The following is a 23,714-nucleotide window of genomic DNA, read 5'->3' on the forward strand; positions in this document are numbered from 1 at the left end:
CAGCTCACCCCTTCCCTTTGCTTTCCCTTAATAAACAGTTTGGGTTTTTCACTTGAGCCGCGTCTCCGTGGAGCTGAAGGGACACAAAACCTGAGCCCGGGCACGTGCAGGGCCCTGCTGCCGTTCTCCTCCCCGCTGCGTTCTGTGCAGGGACAGAGAGGAACAAGGGCAGCCCAGGCTGCAAAGGTCCCTGTCCTGCTGCTCCAGTTGCACAGCCCTGTGGAGTTCAAGGTCGTGCTGAGCACGCTGAAGGGGACAAGGACCCTGGGTTTTAGAAGAGCCAATTTGAGTTTGCTCTGATCCCAGCCGTGAGGGATTCCATGGTGTCCTGGTTCAGGGCAAATTTTGGACAGAACCCCCAAAGGGGCTCCTCTAGGAAAGCAGATTCAATCAGCCCCTCCCCCCAACCAGTCCAGGAGAAAATAGCTCCTTGGAGAAAAGTGGAAAAAATCTGTTTATTAAATAATAAAACCTATACAATATTAAACAATAAAACCCTTGCTGCTCCAAAAGAGATGACAAACTGAGAAAGTCCCCTCCCTGAGTTGTAGCTCAGCTCACTCAGTCTCTGATCAGTGTGTCTGGTGCTGGAAATGTCGCGGGCCAGGCCCGGCCCGGTGGGCCACAGGTGCAGCTGCCCGTGCTCCCCTGAGTTTTCAGTCCAGAGCAGGTTTGAACAGGTCCAAAGAAAAAGGGAAAAAACCCACAGTCCAGGGAACTTCCTTGCCTCAGCAAGCTAAAACTAACTAAAAGCAAAGGAGAGCTCTGTCCCACTGTCTGTTCATCCACAGACAACACAGTCCAGGAGCAGGAATGTGGAGGAGTGAGTGCAGTGTCTGAAAACAAACTGCTGCTTCTTCTCTCCCCCCTTCACTCTCTGCAACAAGTCTTAAAGGTGCAAATTATTATTCAGCATAAACAGAACAAGATGATTTGGGATAAAAGCATCATATAGTCAACCTAGGACATTCCACCCCTTATCCCCTGTCATGGTTTGACGCTGGCACAATGCCAGTGCCCTCATGAAAATACCTTCTCCCTGGTGTTTGCAGTGAGATGTCACCAGGAATAAGCAAAGCAAGCTCCCACTTAGAAATAAAAAAACCCCTCTTTATTAACTAAACTAGAACCCTAAGTAAAAAGAAAACACACAGGGAAAATTAAAACCTTCCAAAAACATTTCCTCCTCCCCCCACCAAATTTCAATACATCCATCCCCCAAATTAGCAACTCTCAGTCCATCACCACCCTTTAGGTAATCAATTTTCAATACATCCATCCCCCAAATTACCAACTCTCGGTCCATCACCACCCTTTAGGTAATCAATTTTCAATACATCCATCCCCCAAATTACCAACTCTCGGTCCATCACCACCCTTTAGGTAATCAATTTTCAATACATCCATCCCCCAAATTACCAACTCTCGGTCCGTCACCACCCTTTAGGTAATCAATTCTCAGGTCATCAAGAGGAGAGGAGTCCTTCTTGTGCCATAGGCTTCCCCTGGAAACACAGTTGATACCTCTTGTGTTTCCTGTCACACGTGGCACTGCCCGGAGAACATTTGCCATCATGACATCTTCCTTCCATGCCCAGTGCTCTCACCACTGCGCATGGACCAGGGCTGCTTCTAGGGTTTTCCTTTTAAGGATACTTTGTCCAGTTCCAAAAAAGAGCACAGTCTCTCACTTTTGGGACAGCTGTCCCCCCCAGATTTCACCCCCTGGGGCTGAGGGGTCTCGAGAACAGAGATCTTCTCCACTGAAGATCGAGGGCACCAACCATCACCCTCCTCATTCGCTGTCTCTGTTCATGCACTCCCATAACATCACTGCACTCTCTCAGCTCCAAGCCATTGCCTCCCCCTAAATGCAGTCTCTGTGTCACAGGGAAAAAAAATGGTTCTGTCCATGGCTATACAAGGAAAGTCCAGCCAAAAGCCACTCCATCATCTCCTCCCACCTAAGATTCTTCTCCACTTCTCTTTTCTTTCCTCTTATCTCATCTCTTATCTCTCTCCTCATTCAGCTCCAGGAGGATCAGCATTTGTAAGGTTTCCACAATGCAAGAAAAGGGTCAAAAATCTCAGTCTCTGCCTGTCCAGAACTCCCACGCTGCCCTGCCGGGCACCTTCTCGCCGCACCCCCTACCCCCATCCCCTTTCTCCTTTTTGGCTGGCAGTGCTATCAGATTTCAATGTGGCACAAGCACAGGCATAGGCTGGCTCTCTCTCTCTCCTGGGGGGGGTGGGGGTGGCTGCCCGATGCCTCTCGGTGCTCCTCCACCCTTCTGTCCTCAAGGGCCTCTTCACCTCCCATCTCTGTCCAAGCCCAGCCTACCTCAGGCTGCATGGCTGCCCGTCCCCCACCCAGCAGCGGACAGCTGGGCAGGGCAGGTCTGACCTGCTTCCCTTGCCAGAATTCAAGAGAACTTCCCTCACGAGTGCAGACAGCTGGGCAGGGCAGGTCTGATCTGCTTCCCTTGCCGGAATTCAAGAGAACTTCCCTCACGAGTGCAGACAGCTGGGCAGGGCAGCTCTGACCTGCTTCCCTTGCCAGAATTCAAGAGAACTTCTCCCATACGTGCTCTGCTTTTTAACCCGTGTTCTCAGAGGCGTACCCATTGTCCCCAGTGGCCACACCAGGTGCCAATATTAAAATCTGAACACCTATTGGTGACCACAGCATATCCCAGAAAACCTACTTCCTGTCTAACCACGACATCCCCATATTGTCAGCTTACTACTAAAACTAATAGAAATTCTAACTCTACAAACACATACATTATACATCCAATATACAGCTATACACAAAGGTAATAACATTCAGCAAACAGTGATTTACCTTTACACATAGGTCTCACCCAACAATCAGATCTCCCTGAGGTACACATTGTGATCTTCCATCTTTTTGCATTATCCACCATGTGCAACCTGGTCCCTGAGCAAAAACAACCCCACAAATGGGTTTGTCTTTATTTGAGGCAGAATTAATCCAAACTGTCTTCCCTAACAAACTTCTGACATGTACCACTGGGACTTTGTCTCCATCTACTCTATGCAAAGGCTCAGATTGGGCAGGGCCCACTCGGTCAGTAGAGCCTCGGGTGTTAACTAACCAGGTGGCTTTTGCCAGATACTGCTCCCAGTGTTTGAAAGATCCCCCACCTAATGCTTTCAAGGTGATTTTTAACAGTCCCTTGTACCTCTGCAGAGCTGGTGCATGGTAGGGGATATGGTACACCAACTCAATGCCATGTTCCCTAGCCCGGGTGTTGATAAGGCTGTTTTTGAAATGAGTCCCATTATCTGACTCAATCCTCTCAGGGGTACCATGCCTCCAAAGGACCTGCTTTTCAAGGCCCAGGATGGTGTTCCGAGCCGTAGCATGAGACACAGGGTAGGTCTCCAACCATCCCGTGGTGGCTTCCACCATGGTCAGCACGTGGCGCTTGCCCTGGCGTGTCTGGGGCAGTGGGATGGAGTCAATCTGTCAGGCCTCCCCATACTTGCACTTGGACCACTGCCCACCGTACCACAGGGGCTTCACTTGCTTGGCCTGCTTGATGACAGCACACGTCTCACAGTCATGGATAACCTGAGAAATACTGTCCATGGTTAAATCCACCCATGGAAATACTGTCCATGGTTAAATCCACCCCTCGGTCTCGTGCCCACTTAGAGGTGGCCTCTCTGCCCTGATGGCCTGAGGCATCATGGGCCCATCAAGCTAGGGATGTCTCTCCCTTGTGTTCCAAATCTAGGTCTATCTTGGACACCCCTATCTTTGCAGCCTGGTCTACCTGCTCATTGTTTTGGTGCTCCTCATTGGCTCTACTCTTGGGAACATGGGCATCTACATGGCAGACCTTCACAGGTAGCCTCCCTACCCTGGTAGCAATGTCCTTCCACTCATCAGCAGCCCAAATTGGTTTTCCTCTATGCTGCCAGTTTGACTCTTTCCACCTCTCCAGCCATCCCCACAGAGCATTGGCTACCATCCATGAATCAGTGTAGAGGTAGAGCTTTGGCCACTATTCTCTCTCTCAGCAATGTCCAGGGCCAGCTGAACAGCTTTGAGTTCAGCAAGTTGGCTTGATCCACCTTCTCCTTCAGTGGCCTCTGCGACCTGTCCTGTGGGGCTCCATATGGCTGCTTTCCACTTTTGTTTCATTCCCACAATGTGGCAAGAACCATCAGTAAAAAGAGCGTATCCTGTATCTTCTGCTGGCAGTTGATTGTATGGTGGAGCTTCTTCAGCCCGTGTCACTTCTTGTTCCCCTTCATCAGCGAGACCAAAGTTTTCACCTTCCGGCCAGTTTGTAATTATTTCCAGAATCCCAGAGCAATTCAGTTTACCTATACGGGCGCACTGGGTGATAATAGCAATCCATTTGCTCCATGTGGCACTGGTGGCATGGTGAGTGGAAGGAACCTTGCCTTTGAACATCCACCCCAGCACCGGTAGTCGGGGTGCCAGGAGGAGTTGCGCTTCTGTACCAATCACCTCTGAGGTGGCTTGGACTCCTTCATAGGCAGCAAGATTTCCTTCTCTGTGGGAGTGTAGTTGGCCTCAGAGCCTCTGTACCTTCGACTCCAAAATCCCAGTGCTCGACCCCGAGTCTCCCCAGGCACCTTCTGTCAAAGGCTCCAGGACAAGCCATGGTTCCCGGCTGCAGAATAGAGCATGTTCTTCACATCTGGTCCTGTCCTAACTGGGCCAAGAGCTACTGCATGAGCGATCTCCTGCTTGATCTGGGCAAAGGCTTGTTGCTGCTCAGGGCCCCAGTGGAAAGTGTTCTTCTTGCAGGTGACCAGGTAAAGAGGGCTCACCATCTGACTGTACTCAGGAATGTGCATCCTCCAAAAGCCTATGGCACCTAGGAAAGCTTGTGTCTCTTTCTCATTGGTTGGTGGAGACATAGCTGTGATCTTGTTGATGACGTCTGTAGGAATCTGACACTGTCCATCTTGCCACTTCACTCCTAGGAACCGAATCTCATGAGCTGGTCACTTTGCTCTTTTTAATGGCAAAACCAGTTCCCAGGAGGATTTGCATGATTTTCTCTCCTTTCTCAAACACTTCCACGGCTGTGTTCCCCCACACAATCATGTCATCAATATACTGTAGGTGTTCTGGAGCCTCACCCTTTTCCAGTGCAGTCTGGATCAGTCCATGGCAGATGGTAGGACTATGCTCCCACCCCTGGGGCAGCCGGTTCCAGGTGTACTGCACTTCCCTCCACGTGAAAGCAAACTGAGGCCTACATTCTGCTGCCAGAGGAATGGAGAAAAATGCATTGGCAATATCAATCGTGGCGTACCACTTCACCGCCTTGAACTCAAGCTCATACTGGAGTTCTAATATGTCTGGCACGGCAGCACTCAGTGGTGGAGTCACTTCATTCAATGCACAGTCCACAGTCCACAACAGTCAATCTCCATTCAATGTACAGTCCACAGTCAATCTCCATTCTCCTTCAGATTTACGCACAGGCCAAATGGGGCTGTTGAAGGGTGAGTGGGTTTTGCTGACCACCCCTTGGCTCTCCAGCTCTCGGATCATCTTATGGTTGGGGATCACAGCATCTCGAGTGGTTCTATACTGTCGACGATGAACTGTGGAAGTGGCCATTGGCACCTGTTGCTCTTCTCCCCTCAGGTGTCCTACTGCAGATGGATTCTCAGACAGCCCAGGCAAGGTGTTCAATTGCTGGATGCCCTCTGTCTCTACAGCAGCTATCCCAAATGCCCACCTGATTCCCTTTCGGTCTTTGAAAGACCCTCTTTGGAGGTAATCTATGCCCAAAATACATGGGGCCTCTGGGCCAGTCACAGTAGGATGTTTCTTCCACTCATTTCCAGTCAGGCTCACATCAGCTTCCACCAAAGTGAAATCCTGGGATCCCCCTGTCACACCAGCAATAGAAACAGACTCTGTCCCCACATGTCTCGATGGGATTAATGGACATTGCGCACCAGTATCTACCAAAGCTTTATACTCTTGTGGGTCCGATGTGCCAGGCCAACGAATCCACACAGACCAGAAAACACAATTTTCCCTAGCCTTTACCTGGCTAGAGGCAGGGCCCCTCTAAGCCTGGTTATTCTTCTTTCCCTGGGCATATGTCTTGGATGTTCCTTCAAGGGGATTGGACATGTCATCATCAGCATCATACCTGGCAGCTCGGCTACGGGCAACTGGAGCTGCTTTCCTTTTGGTGGAACTCCCTCTCTTAGCCCTGTCTTCCTTCAATTCACGCACCTGTTGTGCCAGAACAGCAGTAGGTTTTCTACCCCATCTCCTCATGTTTTCTCCAAAATCATGCAGAAAGAACCACAGCTCAGCTCGTGGGGTGTACCTTCTCTCGCCATCTGGGGAACATCTGCGTTGGGCACCAGAACCTGTGATCTGTACTGCTGAGATTTGGAGAAGGTCTTCTTTAATCTCCTCTCTGAGCTTCTTATGATTCTCCTCTATCTTGTCCTCTAAGTTCTGCAGACGTGTTTCCACCGCTGCAATTCTGGCATGTGTTGGGCCATGCACAGTATCTGCATATGCTCGGAGCTTCTTTGCCATATCAAGCACGGTCTCATCCCTCTTATCCCTCTTCATTATGGCTAAAGCAGAAGCATATTCATGTGGCCCAAGTCGCACAAGTTTCCGCCACATCACAGACACGCATGGCACCAAGTCTGGATTCCTAGTTGTTACGTCATCTGAGAAGATCATCTCTGCCACTGCCATTTCTCTCAGGCGTTGGATCCCTTGCTCTATGGTCTTCCACTGTGTTTGTTGCATATAAAGATCATCTGCACACAGGTATCTTTGTGCTACACTTTCCAAGACCCGTGCCCAGAGGCTGTGAGGCTTAGCCCCCCCCTCATTATTCCTTGGTCAATGACAGGATCATGTGACAAGGATCCCAAATGCCTCGCTTCAGTGCCATCCAGAACTGTAGCCTCACCTGCAGCATCCCAGAGATGGACTAACCAACGAATTATGGATTCATCAGGTCGTCGAGTGTAATCCTTCCGTAGGCCACGAAGGGCTTCAAGGAAAAGGACTCAATATTGGCTTCTGATCTTGTGCCTGCTGCTCTGACTCCTGATTTTACATCAGGAAGCATTGAGGGTCCTCCTCCTGTATCATCATCACCATCATCCACTGGTCGATCGGTCTTGTCCATGCACTTTCCACTTCTAGTGCTGGTAGCAACAGCCATTGGTTGAGGCTTATTGTCTGGTTTAGCTGCTGGCTTAGGCTTGCTATCTGGTTTGGCTGCTGGCTTCGAGCCTGGGCTGTTGGCTGCAGCCTGAGTGACTGGGAGAGCTGCTGATTTATCTCCCTGCCCCCCTGACTCTGTCTGCTGCCCGACAGTATCTAGCAATGTGCGATAAGCACAAGCCAGGGCCCAGCTCACTGCAATGATCTTTTCCTCCTTAGGGTCATCCTGCTACTTCTCTTTCAGGTATTTCCTCACCTCAGCTGGGTTCTGAATTTGTTCATGGGGAAAGTCCCAGACTATAGGGTGAGAGAATTCCTTCAGGATTTGGCCCATATCCTCCCATTTCCCACACCACTCACGATTTTCCACACCTGGGTCTACTCCTGGGTCAGGGGTCTCATCAGCCTGTCTAGAAATCTCAGCCCTCATTCTGGAGAAGCAGCAGACTGTATAGAGGAAGGTTACCAGGTTGAATACCAGAAAGATGGTCTCAAACATTCAGGGTAAACTGAACATTCTCCAATAGCGATGTAAGAGATTCAGAGGAGAAAAAGGAAAGCAAAGGCTGAAAAGCCTCATCCCCTGCTCCTCCTCTAACAAACTGGGAGCATAACTATAGCCACGAGCCATTCATACCTGGAGCAGACCCCAGCATGTTTATAAACTTCTTACAAATCATTGCCATCAAGCCCAGGAGGAGAGCTATTCTGGTCACTGCTCCTCTGCTGTAAAAACTATGTATTAGGGACAATGCTAGAGCTATTTCTGGATAAGAAAATAAACCTAGGGACCATAGAGGTATTAAGATCTCAAAAAACACTAGGGACTAGAAATGCATGCAAGCCTTCACCCCAAGAGACATTATGAATTCAAGAAGGATGGCTATTAATTGCTTTATACCAACACAGAGTAATGGCAACCAAAATGCACTCAAAACAGGGTTTTTTCCACTCTCTCTCGAATCCCACGCATTGGGCGCCAAATTTTGTCCTGGTTTAGGGCAAATTTGGGAGAAAACCTCCAAAGGGAGCCCCTCCAGAAAGCAAACCCACACGGCCCCTCCCCACAACTGGGTCGGGAAGGATTCCTTGGAGAGAGGTGGAAAGAACCGGTTTATTTAACAGGCACAGCACCCCCCAGCACACAAAAGGAACAATACCAGGTGACACCACTCTTTCACCGCTCTGAAATGATGACAAATTCAGAAAGTCCCTCTTGGGGGTGGTCGCTCTGTTCTCAGTCCATCCTGTGCTGGGGCAGCTGCTGCAGCCACAAGGTGCAAACTCTCGGTGTTTCCCAGGTCCCAGTCCGGAGCAAGTTCAAGTGGGTCCAAAAAAGGAAAAGGAGAAACAGCCCAGGGAAAATTTAGACTGCTTAGCTAAACTAACTAATGAGTAGAAGCAAAAAGCAAGAGCAAAGCAGGTGCAAAGCAGAAGCAAGAGCAAAGCGAAAAGCCAAGCAAAAGCAGCACCCATGTACTGCCCTGTTTGTGTGTCCCGCCAGCTGTGGGGGAGTGGCTGATAGCAAAACCAAAACAAAACATTCACTCTTCAGAGTCAGTCTTGAAGGCACAGAACATGATATCCAGCATAAACAGATGGGGATGGGGATACAAGCATCATAACATCACCCTAGGACAATAACAAAGTTTGCTTTAGTCCAAAATGCTGCTGAGTTTCAAAAGAAAGTCTTTATCATAAACTGCACAGCTGCAAAAATACACATTAACAACTACAGGATATTTAAGGACAGAAAAGTGTGTTTGAAAATGCAAATATAGTCCTATTTTATACTTTTCTCAGTAAAAACATTTGAGAGAAACAGTGTTGAAGTCAACAAAATAAAATTATTGAACCCAACTCTGCTCTTTAAGGTGATCTTCAGTAAAAAGCTTGACACAGAAACATACAGAAATGTATTTTATAGTAATTTTCCCTTCCCAAAAGGCCTCCGGTGTTCCTGCATGGCTTAGGAAAGCAGTAAGAAGTCTTTATGTTTAGTTCTCACAGAAAATGTGCAATGACTTTTGGTTTTTGCTATCTCAACCTTTGTACAAAGGATGCTAAATCCCAAAGGAGAGAGTGATTTCAGCATTGCCTTGGGCCCTTTCTTTAATGCTGGTACAGTTCTAAAAGCCCTACTTTGATGGAACAGAAGAACCAAGAGAAAAGAAAAGGTACAGGAGAGAAAAAAAGGTGTCACAAAAGTGCAGGAGGGAGGGGGAGAGGCAGGACAAGGAGGACCCAGGACACACAAAACAGAGTTGGGGCCCAGGGCCTGGGACTGGCTGCAACCCCAGCTGTCAGTGCTGCTTCTTCTCCTTCAGCCTCCCTTCTTGCTCAGCATCTCAGGAGGCTCGCCTATCCTCCACCTAAGAACAACCTGAACACTAAGAATAATTAGAATAGGCAAAGCTGTGGCTTAAATATTACTTTGAAATGAAGAGCTGGAGTGCACAGCCCAAAGATCATGGGCTACCACATCTGGGTTTGCAGTCCTGCAAACCAAGACTTTCTCTCCTACAGAAACTCCTCCCAATAGGGAGCAGCTTTGCCTAAACAAGGATTTGAGGACTCTGCCACATTACAATACACTATATATCCTTTTTCACTGTATCCAATACAGCAGAACTGGCATCTTCCACCTCTCCTAAAAACCAGAGACACAACAGCACAGTGTCTTAGGACATGCCAGGAACGTGAGGCAATCTAAGGGATGGCAGTGGGTGTGTCTGCATCAGCAGAGCCCCACTGAGTCCTGCCCTGCTGCTCCCGAAGCTTCCCAGTTCCCTTCAGCCCAGGGCCAGAGAGCTTCCAGTTCCAGGGAATGTCCCAGTACTGGGACAGCTCCAAGTCCCAGTTCTGCTGCTCCCAGTCCCAGACACCTTCCTGTATTTGTGTATGAAAGCATCAGTCTTGCCCAGGCTAACAGCATAGACACCCTCTGGCAGCAGAGACCCAAAATGTCTGCTGAGAATGGCTTCTCCACCCCTCTGGGCCAAGGAGGAGGAATTCCCATCCACACTCGGGGCTGCTCTGCTGTCAGAGGCCTCAGCAGGGTCACCTCCAGCACACCTGGTCAAACCATCCATGGCCTGTGCAGGGGCCTCAGCAGGGCCACCTCCAGCACTCCTGGTCAAACCATCCACGCGTCTGTGGAGCTCCTGGCTCAGCAGCAACACCAGGGTCCCTCCAACTCGAAGCACTCTGGCAATCACAGGAAAAAGAAAGGTTAGGTGTTGATCCCTCACTGCTGACGCTTCAGGTGCCACCTGCATTCAGTGAAACACCCAAGTGTGTCATGGCTCAAGTCAGTGAGCTGCACCTCCAAGAGGAATTTAAATCCCTGATCTTCCTACCTCTTTCTAAATGGCAGAACAGGGCCTTCCTTGTCCTGACTCCAAAACATTTCTGATGTTAGCAGTTCTTTCTGTTGGGTTAGCAGGGAAGAGGGACTGATTTTTTACTCCCCTCAGCACTCTTTCAAGGATCAAGGGCACCATCAAGCCCAGAGTTTTTGGAGATTGCAAAGGAACAGCGTCCCAGTGCAGCAAGGGCTGCTCAGATTAGCATGGTAATTCTGAAACTGGTCCTTCCTTTTGGAAACTTCAAAGAACAGCCTTTTGGAACTTTTCCTGTTCCACTGATCCTTAATGGCTTTCAAACTCAGGAAGCAGAAGCAAATTAATAAATGTTTGCAATTAATTTTTTCTAGGTATATGTCTAAACATCACATATGGCTTTGAAAGAAGGGAAAAAGAAATACTGTCCTGATTGAGTTTACAGCAAGTAGTTTGAACAGCTTTACTGGTGGGGTTCTCATGGCCCCTTCCTCATCTCCACCTTCCTAAGGGAATATTTTACTTAGGATGGACCAATAGAGCAAATAAGGCCAGAAAACAAGCACAGTGAGATTGCCACACCATTCTGTGGAGCCACACAACCTTCTCCATCCACATTCCTGCACTGGCTGAGTGAGATCAACACCTGCTGAAGAGCAGTCCTAGAGAAAGGGCTTCTTTGCAGGCAAGAAGAAGAGGGGAGGATGGCTTGACCTGTCTGTTAGAAGCAGCCCAGCTATCAGCTTGGCCCAACTCTGCCACCAAATGACATGGTGACAGATGAAAGGACACACCTAAAATCAGCCCAGGTTGCTAGTGAGGCATTCCTGGACAGCAAGGACAATGCATGCCCCTTCTTCTAGTCTGAGATCCTTCCTGCCAAGGCAGGCTGGCCAAAGCTGGGCTGTGACCTCAAAAAGGAAAGACTATGCATTTATACAAGCAGGCCTCAACTAGAAAAGGATTACAGCTTTATTTGCCTGGCCATGCTTTAACTTTGTCCAGGTAGGCCTCTCCTCTTTCCACTTTCTGCCACACTGGAGTGTGGCTCAGAAACATTTCCCCTCATGCCTTGCAAAGAGCATTTGTGAGCATGGCTCACACAGGAGCCTCCCTTGGCAGCTGCCACTGGCACTCAGAGCTGGTGAGACACAACAAACAGCCTCCAGGGGACAAGTAAAGGGCTGAGACCTCCACAGCCTGTACAGGGTCACACTACAGAGCTGCAGACTATGGAACAAAGCAGATCTGAAGCTGGCTGAATGCTCGGATCACAAACCACCATGGCACTTCCATCAAACCCTGTGCCAAAGGCCACACGTACCTCTCCATTTCCTGGAGAAGATCTGGTAGGAGCTGGGCATCACTCATGGTCTTGAACTTCTTCCCAAACGGAATATCTGAAATAACGCTGTCAAAGCTTTCTGAAGGCAATGGCAGCGCTGCAGAATAAAGGCAAGTCTTTACTTATCTCTGACTCTGTGAAAAATGCACAGCAGCTCTGCCCCTGTTCCCCCTTCAACACTGCCTGCCAGCTCTTTCTGGGCTATGCACATTCATACAATCCACATTTTGGATTTTGCAGATTCACAGCTCCTTCTGCACTTGCCCTCCACCATGGAGACACCACCCCTCTGCAGACTGGGAGGAGACAAATGTGTGGGAGCACCCTTCAGCCTGCAGAGTCTCTGCTCCTGAGGATGTCTGCCTCTGCAGCAAGACTCTCCCCTAAGGCACTGCATGGTCCCAAATTAACTGCTGCCTCTCAACACCCAGTACACCTTAAACATGAAAATCATTGAGCAAAACACAAAAGAAGAGCTACGTTTGTGAGCACTTTACTCAGTGCAAATGTTCTAGTGCACATGTATGAATGGCAAGGAGCCACCTCCAATTCTTCTCCATGCCCCTTTTCTCCCCTCAGGAATCTGGTTACAGCCAGAATCACACGGATTCTGCCGGAGCTGGAGCTAATGCCATTGAAGGGTCACCTTAGAGCTTCTGCATCCCAGCCAAGGTCAGCTCCCCTAAGGAAGATGAAGCACTGTGCCTGTGGTGATGAAGGCTGGCCATGTGCCAGGCTGTGCAGGCCAGCTGAGACCCCTCCTCAGACCCCAGGGGTCCTTCCATCCTGTGCCAGGCTGTGCAGGCCGGGCTGAGACCCCAGGGATCCTCCATCCTGTGCCAGGCTGTGATTCCAGGGGTCCTCCATCCCATGCCAGGCTGTTCAGGCCAGGCTGAGACCCCTCCTGAGACCCTGGGGGTCCCTCTATCCCCTGCCAGGCTGTGCAGCCAGGCTGGGATCCCAGGGATCCTCCATCCCGTGCCAGGCTGTGCAGGCCAGCTGAGACCCCTCCTCAGACCCCAGGGGTCCTTCCATCATGTGCCAGGCTGGGCAGGCCAGGCTGAGATTCCAGGGGTCCCTTCATCCCATGCCAGGCTGCGCAAACCAGACTGGAATCCCGGGAATCCTCCATCCCATGCCAGGCTGTGCAGACCAGACTGGAATCCCGGGAATCCTCCATCCCATGCCAGGCTGTGCAGGCCAGCAGGCCTGGGCCCGGCACAGACCTTGGGGGCCCCTCCATCCCATGCCAGGCTGTGCAGCCAGGCTGGAATCCCGGGAATCCTCCATCCCGTGCCAGGCTGGGATCCCTCCATCCCGTGCCAGGCTGTGCAGCCAGGCTGGGATCCCGGGAATCCTCCATCCTGTGCCAGGCTATGCAGCCAGGCTGGGATTCCACAGATCTTCCAACCTGTGCCAGGCTGGGCAGCCCAGCAGGCCTGGGCCCTGGACAGACCCTGGGGTCCTCCATCCCTCAGGGTGCTCCAAACTCACTGGACATGGCCTCGAGCAGACAGCAGGACTAAAGACTTCCAACAGCCCCTCCTCACCTAAACTCTGCTGAGATTCTATGCCAACTTTTCCACAACTAGCTGGAGATGTTTCCTGGAGCATTCTTGTGTCAACACTTGCAGCTCAACAACTGGGTATCAATTTTATCTGCAAATGAAAGGACATGCCACCTACAGCCCTGCTCAAGACATGCAGAAGTGACAGCTCCTGACCAGTGATGGAGACACCAACTTGCTCAGTTTAGACAACCTGACAGCTCAGTACCTTCCATTATCCTACAAACCAAAGTCAAACACATCTTTTAAGTGAGAAATAAACCTACATTTTTATAAAAAAATCAATAATGTTTCTTACCATTCCAGTAAGAAATAAATACTGCAAGGTAAAAAAATATGCACACTTCATCACTCATGCACAGGGAAACTCAGCCAGCTTGCCTGTCATGGATTTCATATAGGCATAATTTAGCCTCAGACTCTGACATCCAGAATAAGGTCATGAAATTATTTCCTTCTCTACAGAATAGCTTGTAAAAAATAAGAACAAACAGACTCCTTCTTACAGGAGAAGGGAACCATCATTCAAAATACTCCTACTGGAAAACATGAACAATTCAGCTCAGTTTAATGTGTCCTCACCAATACTCACCTGGTAAATTTAACTTACAGGCTGCACTTCATTTGGATTTGTCCTGGCTGTGTTCCACTAAGATACAAAGAACTCTCACATGGTACATACTCTTTATGGTATTGTGGTAAATCACACATTTCCCATGAAGAGAGACAACTACTGTCCATGGCAGACAAGTGTAATTTTTATTGTCTTCTGCTGACTTCATTCTTACCAAAGTTACAGGTGCAGGCAGCAGGGAGGAAGTACAAATAATTATCCCTTCACTAGCACCAGAGTCACCACCCAGCTATTTGTTGGGAGTTAGCTCTGCAACGTAGCACTTCAGGAGAACCTACCTGTACAATCCCAGAAACACAAAAAATCCACCTGGAAATCCCACAGACATACCTGTCACAGAAACTTTCAGCAGCTCAATCTTATCCACCAAGCCTGCAGCTCTGATATTGCCATCTGCACCCTCTAACTGCGAGTCACTTATATCAGCACCCCAGTACCAGGCTTCCTGTCCAGAGAGACAGAAAAGTAATTTTGTGAACACTCCAGTTCTTTACTTCATAAACCCTTCTCGAACTGCCTTGTTGCACAGCTCTTGCAAGATAACCCCCTTCCTGGGACATCTGCTGTTGTTACACAAACCAATTCACAATCCAGAGGATGGAGGAATGGAGGAAGTGTGTGCTGTCTCCACTCTTTCAATGTTCAGAAATATTAATGATCACAAGTATGTGCTGTCTCCACTCCTTTAATGCTCTGGTCTGCTCAAGACCCTTGAAGTGACAGAAATACCCAGAGCATGTCCTAACAGCACGACTCCAGCTGGGTACAGCCAGGCCCCTGCCCCTAATGCTGATGACTGTGCCATGACACCAACTCCTCTGACCCCAGGACAAGCTCAGGAAGCTTCACAAGCTCGTGGCTGCCTCACACAAACCCTGCAGTGGGAATCACCAGCTGCACCAGCCTGCAGGACACATACATCTGGGGAACCTTTGTACTGAAATGCTTCTAGCAGCTGCCTAGGAAGATTGGTTTGGTTTCACCTCTCCAGGCAGAAATGGGCTTTGGCCTAACTGGCAGAGAGAAAACCCTGTCCCACAAGCACCAGTTTCCCTGCAGAGGTCCAGCAGCTGGGGCTGGGATACTCACAGGCCACTCCTTGGCAGCCTCCAGCAGGATGGTTCCTAGCCCACACATGGGATCCAGCACAAGGGCACCAGCCTACAAAAACAGAGGGGTTACTGCATCCCCAGCAAGACAGACTCCTCAGCCAGGACAGAGCTCACAGAGGGATGTGCATAATCCCACTGAACCCAGCATAGGTTAACAAGAATCTCTGGTAATCCATGGCCAAACTTGCCTGTAAAGGAATATAGTGAAAAACACCAACAGCTTCACTGCAGACAGCCCTGAGGAGACATTCAGGAGGAAATATTACATGTGGACTGCAGACAGATATTGGTACCATTGTGAAAAGAGATCACATTTCCTTGGAAAACAACACCAAACAATGTTTCATTTTTTCACTGTCACAGAACAGCAGAAAAAATCTTACCACTTAGACATCTGTATCTGTACAAGGACTACCAGCCCTGTTGAGAAGCACCTGGAGTTACAGCAGACACCTGGCTGAACTGCAGGTGACAGCACATTCATCACAGGCATGGCAAACCCTGTCCACAGGGACTAGGGAATGGGGCATTGAAATCACCCCAATCCTTCCCAGTAAATGGGGCATTGAAATCACCCCAATCCTTCCCAGTAAATGGGGCACTGAAATCACCCCAATCCTTCCCAGTAAATGGGGCACTGAAATCACCCCAATCCCTCCCAGTGAATGGGGCACTGAAATCACCCCAATCCTTCCCAGTGAATGGGGCACTGAAATCACCCCAATCCTTCCCAGTGAATAGGGCACTGAAATCACCCCACTCCTTCCCAGTAAATGGGGCACTGAAATCACCCCAATCCTTCCCAGTAAATGGGGCACTGAAATCACCCCAATCCTTCCCAGTAAATGGGGCACTGAAATCACCCCAATCCTTCCCAGTAAATGGGGCACTGAAATCACCCCAATCCTTCCCAGTGAATGGGGCACTGAAATCACCCCAATCCTTCCCAGTGAATGGGGCACTGAAATCACCCCAATCCTTCCCAGTGAATAGGGCACTGAAATCACCCCACTCCTTCCCAGTAAATGGGGCACTGAAATCACCCCAATCCTTCCCAGTGAATAGGGCACTGAAATCACCCCACTCCTTCCCAGTAAATGGAGAGAATGGGGCACTGAAACCACCCCACTCCTCCCCAGCCCCAGACCCCATGAGCAGCACCCATTCTCTTAATTCAGGACCCATTTCTTCGCAAAGAACATTCACTGACCCTGATTTCAGCCAGAGATGCCATGGCCCATGCCACTGTTGACCGCAGTCCTGCTGTTCTGATATACTCTCTGTTTGCCAATGGAAGCCTGCAGACAGCACAAAACCAAAAAAGTTTACTAAAACAGCAGCAAAACCTCCCAGAAAAGCCCATGTGATGTCAAAGAACAAATGAATTGGACAGATCTCCTGAGAGACAGAGAAGTCTGCTTTTAACCATAACTCACTGCAAAGTCTGGTCTGTGTGTTCATTTAAAGCCCAGGCAGATCACAAGACTAATTTGACAACAGTGATTATCAAACCAAAAGATAAATACTCATGGTGGATAGCAAGATTTACAAATCCTGTCTGTTCTGATACTGCCATGACAAATCCAGTGGGGAAAACACTTACCTGAAAAGAGGAATCCCCACCACAGAGTGAATGTCATTAAGGTGTACAAAGATCTAGAAGAGGGAAAAAAAAACAACCCCAACATTTTAAAGTCTCAAACTTACATAACAATAGCTTTAACTCATTTAAACCAGACATAGATGCTTCTACAACTTCTGATTTCAGTTTTTAAGAACAAAAATGTACACTATCAACAATAACAATTAATTGGAAGAAATCCTACTAGACGATCTAAATGCCACTTTACAGATTATTTAATGCTTAATCAAGCTGAGGGGTATTTTGTCAGCCAGGAATCCATCAGCAAGCACTTGAATTTATAAAGGGGCCTATTTTTCCTTAACACAGCATAGGAATTTTTAGTTATAAATCCATTTACTACAAGTGGGAGAATATTATTCACTGTATACTAGCAACAAAACAATAAACATTTAAAAAAACACCAACTAAACAAAAAAACCCCAAACAAAAACATCAAACAAAAAAACCCCAAACAAACAACAACAAGCAGTTATAGGCAGCTACAAGAAATTGTTCTGCTGTCCCATAGAGAACATCCCAAAAGAAGACTGAGCTCCCCAGAAGGTCTCGCATGACTGTAGTCCCTGCCCCCGGGAAGCACAAAGGGAAACAGGATGCTGCTGGAAAATCCCAGTCCTCAGCACCTGAACAGCTTCAGAGCAAAAATCTGGGCAAGAACAGGAGGTGCACGTGAGCCTCACCAAAGCTGTACACAGTGCTGAGTGTGGGCACCAGTGCCAGGAAATGAACTCCAGAGCTTCTGCAGGTCTGGGATCTCTGGGCATCAGAGCTGAGAGCAACTTCCACAAGCCAAGGGCAGGGATGGACCAACATCCCTGGAGAAACACTCAGGAGCCAGGAGTCCTCTGGGAGGTCTCCAGGCAGCTGCACCAGCAAGGGTGCACCAAGGGAACTGTTTGCTGTTTGTGTGGGAGCCTTCCCACAGGCCTTGTCTGTGATATTCTCCAGTCCAGCTCCTTGAGAACCCATGCTGCCTGCTCCTTTCCCCTCCAGAGGCCACAGACACTCCCTGGCTCAGGTGAGTTCCATTTTCACACAGTCAGAGCTCAGCAGTCTGTGAGGGTGCTGAATCCTGCAACTCCTCCTCTGGGGATCCTTTCACAGACACCCCATGGCTCAGGTGAGTTCCATTTTCACACAGTGAGCCCAGCAGTCTGGGGGTGCTGATCTGGCTGGATCCTCTGGGGATCCTTCCCCTCCCACACAGGCAGCCCCAGCCAGGCTGGGGTTCATGCCAGGGCTCTGGAAGGCACGCACACACACACACACACACACACACAGAGCAGGGCCACACAGGTGCTGATTTTCAGGTAAATCCAGCAGCAGGAAGACCAGCAGGGACAGGCCATGGTCCCACATGCAGAGGGAGCAGAGAACCAAAGCAGAGGTGTCAGGGTGAGTCTGGAAGCACCCACAGGCTCACAAGCAGCCCTACCTCCAGGTCAGGGTCCCGTAGATCTGCACGCCACCCGCACTGCTTCACCAGCGCCGTGCCAAGGGCTCTGCCGACCTCCTGCGAGGGGAGAACAGTCACAGGCACAAAAACCACACAGCTGGGGAAACTGCAGAGAACAGGGACAAAACACACACAGCTGGGGAAACCGCAGAGAACAGGCACAAAAAACACACAGCTGGGGAAACTGCAGAGCACAGGCACAAAAACCACACAGCTGGGGAAACTGCAGAGAACAGGGACAAAACACACACAGCTGGGGAAACTGCAGAGCACAGGGACAAAACACACACAGCTGGGGAAACTGCAGAGCACAGGCACAAAAAACACACAGCTGGGGAAACTGCAGAGAACAGGCACAAAAAACACACAGCTGGGGAAACTGCAGAGAACAGGGACAAAACACACACGGCTGGGGAAACCGCAGAGAACAGGCACAAAAAACACACACAGCTGGGGAAACTGCAGAGCACAGGGACAAAAACACACAGCTGGGGAAACTGCAGAGCACAGGCACAAAAAACACACACAGCTGGGGAAACTGCAGAGAACAGGCACAAAACACACACAGCTGGGGAAACTGCAGAGAACAGGCACAAAAAACACACAGCTGGGGAAACTGCAGAGAACAGGCACAAAACACACACAGCTGGGGAAACCGCAGAGAACAGGCACAAAAACCACACAGCTGGGGAAACTGCAGAGCACAGGCACAAAAACCACACAGCTGGGGAAACTGCAGAGAACAGGCACAAAACACACACAGCTGGGGAAACTGCAGAGCACAGGGACAAAAACACACAGCTGGGGAAACTGCAGAGCACAGGGACAAAACACACACAGCTGGGGAAACTGCAGAGAACAGGCACAAAAAACACACAGCTGGGGAAACCACAGAGAACAGGCACAAAAACCACACAGCTGGGGAAACCACAGAGAACAGGCACAAAAAACACACAGCTGGGGAAACTGCAGAGAACAGGCACAAAACACACACAGCTGGGGAAACCACAGAGAACAGGCACAAAAAACACACACAGCTGGGGAAACTGCAGAGCACAGGCACAAAAACCACACAGCTGGGGAAACTGCAGAGCACAGGGACAAAACACACACAGCTGGGGAAACTGCAGAGAACAGGCACAAAACACACACAGCTGGGGAAACTGCAGAGAACAGGCACAAAACACACACAGCTGGGGAAACTGCAGAGAACAGGCACAAAAACCACACAGCTGGGGAAACTGCAGAGAACAGCCTCGATGCACAACCCTCAGAAGTCCCAGGGAAGAGTCTATGCCTAAGAGAGTAACTCACACAACTCACAGCAGAAGAGGTACAACAGGGCAGAGCAGGTGAGTGAGGGGTAAAGCAAACATAGCACAAGGCAAACAACCAATGCTCAGCTGCAGCAGGAGAGGAGAGGCTGAAGCTCCAGTCCTGACCAAGTCACAATAAAACATTGACTTGAGCTGGACTTGATCCTTGTGGGTCCCTTCCAACTCAGAATATTCTGTGACTGCCACCATTTTGGAATTCTTAATCACATGCAAAAAATACTTCCAATGGCTCTAAGGCAGATTACCTAACAGAAAACCTGCAAGTGCACAACTACAACTCACAGTTTTAATGCTTTCATTACATATAGAAATCTCTGATTACCTTCAGAGTATAGGTTCAAACACAGCACAGACTTAGGCAAACACTTCCCTTATAGGGCAGCTCATGTGACTGACCTCACCAAGGTACTAGCTTTAGTAGGAAAAAAATCTAAATACTACACCTTCCTGTAAGAGTAACCTGCCCAGATGGGAAGAAGGCTGAATGGAACACACCCCTGCAGGACTGCATGCAACTATTCTTTCACAAGGACCAAGCTCCACTTCTCCCAAGACTCCCAGGGCTGTATTCCTGAAGAACAAATTCTCCCCAATACCCAGCCAGAGGCAACTGAAGCTGTGAGTTCTGGCTTTTACCCCTCTGTCCAGGCTGCACAACTGAGAGGAGTCTGGCCCCGCAGTCCTTGCAATGGCCCTTCAAATAGCTGTAAAATATCCAATCACTCCTCAGCCTCCACAGGCCCAGAACCTCAAACTCTTACCTTTGCTTGTCCTCAACAAAAGGTATTGATTTGAAAAACATGAAGGGTAACAGTGCACAGAAATCAAAACCCGCATCTGTGTTTCCACTTGTTTAAGGTGAATGCAGGTTAAGGGCTTTTTGAGAAAATACAGAAAAACCTTACATCAGTTTATTATTCTAGAAGACACAACACAACTGAAATGACAAAGTACACATCTCTATTCACCCTTGCTGGATTCTTTTAAAGCAGGTACCTCAGCATACCTGTGAAGTCAGTATTCTGGCAATTGCTCCACTGCAGCGACACGACACTCTGAAGCTGAAGCCAAGCTCCTCATTGGCAGCAGGATCCTCTCCACTGCCCCTGGAAGGCAATTCTGAGCAAGTCCTGCTCTCAGCCCAGCACTCCTGCCTGCTGATTCTGGCTGGTGCCTCACAGGTCTCTCCAGCTCCCACTTGACACTCCTCAGACACAATTGCCCTCACTTGTTCCGTTTTTTGCCTTTTACTTGCAGTATTTGTCTCTTCTTCTGACTTTCTCTTCAGAGCCAATGCATTTTCTATAGAGCCATCATCTGTTTTCCCGTCGTGTCCATGAAGCTTTCTCCAAACAGAGATAATATCCAGCCAGTATTTTGGGTCCTCAATAACAAGGCTTTTAATCTCATGAAGCATTTTCCCTGGAAGAAAAAAGCAGCTCTGGGTTAAGTACCTCAGCCTTGGCATTTCATTTCCCTGTGTTCAAATTTCATTCATGTGTGAGTTCAGAATCACAGGCACAGCTGAGCTCTCAGCACCCACCAGGAGCCACACAGGCACCCCTCTGATTACCAGCTCTGCAGAACCAAGACCAAATCACACAAGGGTTGAATTCCGCACAAGAACTCAGCAGCTGTAGAAAGCCAGAGCACTCGTGAGGCAGAACACTCTCCAGAATTGAAAGACAGATACAAACATGAATTACTTTGAGTCATCTCGGGCAAAACCAAGTTTATTCTTTCAGAAAGAAAATTTCTGCCTCCCATTCATCACTGTGCCTTCAATCCTGCAACAAACACCTACACCTGTGGGCAGTCCCAAGCTACCCACAAGAGAGGCATGAGAAACAGAGAGGCCAATTCACTTAAATACATCGAAGCTGGTCAAGGAAAACAAAAATAAAGGTATTTCTAGTTATCACTTAAAAACTTAGACTCATGATCAAATTTCATCCTCAAAGTCGAAGGTAATCTCCCAGATAAACATCAATCCATCTAACTTGAAATTCTCACTCCAGCTCTGACAGAGAGCATGACTCAAGCAGCTGAGACTTAGAAGGAAGCTGCGTACTTAGGAGTAAATTGACACAATATATAGATTGGGATTCACTTTGTTTAACGGAAAATAAGATTTCTTGTTAAAATAAACACAAGAGAGCCAAGGCTTTCGTTTTCGGGTGGGATATTATTCTCTTTTTTGGGGCTGGGTGGGGGAGAAAGTCTCTAAAATACACATATACACTCAGTGCAGGCAGAATACAGGCTGCAAGGTAGCTATTGAAAACAATTTAAAAGCCCTTTTCAGGTCAAAAACATGTTGAAAACACACGTGGGTGAAAGACACTTTAGAATTGATTATTGTCAATTAGAACTACAGCCCCCCGTAAAAAATTACACACTTCAAATGTTATAACCAGGACTCAAACCAAGGCTTCCCGTGTCCATACCTCTGTTCCCGGACACCGGCAGCGGGCTGTGCTTCTTCAGCAGCAGGAACAGGCGCTCCCCCGACCGCAGCTGCCGCAGCTTTCCGGGCCCCGCCGCCGCCCTGAAGAACACTTTTCCCGAGACGCAGTCCACCTCCGGGGAGAACACCCATCGGACCGGGCCGGGCGGCTCCGGGTGAGCCCTCCCTCAGCCCCGCGGGCAGCGCAGCCCCGGCTTCCCTGCGGGTGAGCCCTCCTTCAGCCCTGCGGGCAGCGCAGCCCCGGCTCCCTGCGGGTGAGCGCTCCCGCAGCCCCGGCCAGCCCCGCGGGCAGCGCAGCCCCGGCTCCCTCCGGGTGAGCCCCTCCGACCCCGGCCAGCCCCGAGCGGGGGCCGGCACAGCCCGGGCCATGCTTGCCAGGCTCCGGGCGCTGAGCTCCCTGCCGGACCGGACCGCCCGGCTGGCCACTGGCTCCGGCTCCCCGCTCACCCGGACCCGCCGGGTGGTCACTAGCCCCGGCTCCCGCTCACCCGCATGGGAGCGGACCGCCTGGCTGGTCACTGGCTCCGGCTCCCCTCTCACCCGGTTGGCCATTGGCTTCGGCTCCCCGCTCACCCGCACCGGACCGGACCGGACCGCCCGGGGGTCACTGGCTCCGGCTCCCCGCTCACCCGGCTGGTCACCAGCCCCGGCTCCCCGCTCACCTCGGTGGCGCCGAGCCGCGCCCGCACCTCCCGCGCCAGGAAGGGCTCCAGCCCGCGGCCCGCCGTGCAGAAGAACCACCCAGGCTCTGCCGCCGACATCTTGGAGGAGCGGGGCCTGCTGGGGGCGGGGCTCCTCGGGGATACGGGGCGTGGCCCGCTCGGGGGCGTGGCCTAATGAATCAGTAGAATAAATTAAAAATTAACTAAAAAAATTAAAAGTAAATTAAAAGCTAATCTAAAAAATTCTAGTTCGCTTCCTACACAAATCCATGCTGTTATTTGAGTAACTGCTCTTTTACTCAAACAGGACAGCACAGACTTGAACAGTCTTCTACTTTTGAGAGGTTGCTTTTGCCTTGATTGCCAGCGAAATCCATGTGAGTTTTGGGAATTACCAATGGAGAACAGAGTTTTCATCTGGAGTCTGCAAGTGCAATATGCAATGAGAAGGAACTGAAGCATTTGGAGAAGAAACACTCAAGATTCTCATGGAAAAGCTTTCAGCACAAATGTCTGAGAATTACTCATTTAATATTTTCATGCAGTTGTGTGTATTATTCAACAGACAAGACTCAAATAATGTAAAGTGAATGCAAAAAAGGTAATGAAAGTGTAAATTAGCACCCACCCCCTCTTCATAATTGTATTTAATAAACAGCCAACAGGTGTGAAAACATCAGATTGTATTGTTCTTACTGAGTTGAGTACATTCAAATACAGACATATTTTCTGGACTGTTTAAAAGCTTACACAGGAGAAAAATACCAGAAAAATCACCACACAAATCCTGCTTTAAAATTCATCATCTTTAACAATCCAGAAAATTTCATTACAATAGTTAAAGTTTCTTCTCAAAATAAACTTTAAACATCAAGTTTACAAAGAATTAGGAGCTTGAGCAGAAGCTCATACAATACAA

At 49.4% G+C, this 23,714-nt stretch overlaps 1 protein-coding gene across 5 annotated transcripts; it reads right to left on the reverse strand.

The window, feature by feature from the left end:
• Nucleotides 1-435: 435 nt before the first annotated feature.
• On the reverse strand, nucleotides 436-22,894 carry THUMPD2 (THUMP domain containing 2). Of its 5 annotated transcripts, XR_008508364.1 has the most exons (12): nucleotides 22,796-22,894; nucleotides 22,114-22,246; nucleotides 20,673-21,088; nucleotides 18,309-18,386; nucleotides 16,832-16,884; nucleotides 16,439-16,526; nucleotides 15,206-15,277; nucleotides 14,447-14,561; nucleotides 11,894-12,011; nucleotides 8,389-10,435; nucleotides 2,846-2,941; nucleotides 436-1,880 (listed from the first exon to the last, which is right to left on the reverse strand). XR_008508364.1 is itself a non-coding variant. In XM_036404454.2 (10 exons), exons 1-10 carry the CDS (start codon nucleotides 22,892-22,894, stop codon nucleotides 10,021-10,023), a joined length of 1,587 nt encoding a protein of 528 aa, XP_036260347.1. In that variant the 3' UTR covers nucleotides 436-10,020. The 5 variants fall into 5 exon arrangements, 2 of the variants coding, with proteins under 2 accessions (XP_036260347.1, XP_036260348.1); XR_008508362.1 differs by having other exon boundaries at nucleotides 436-2,941; XR_008508363.1 differs by having other exon boundaries at nucleotides 2,846-10,435.
• Between the last annotated feature and the right edge of the window lie 820 nt (nucleotides 22,895-23,714).

The sequence above is a fragment of the Molothrus ater genome, chromosome 1, assembly GCF_012460135.2.
Source record: "Molothrus ater isolate BHLD 08-10-18 breed brown headed cowbird chromosome 1, BPBGC_Mater_1.1, whole genome shotgun sequence".
Classification (NCBI taxonomy): Eukaryota; Metazoa; Chordata; class Aves; order Passeriformes; family Icteridae; genus Molothrus; species Molothrus ater.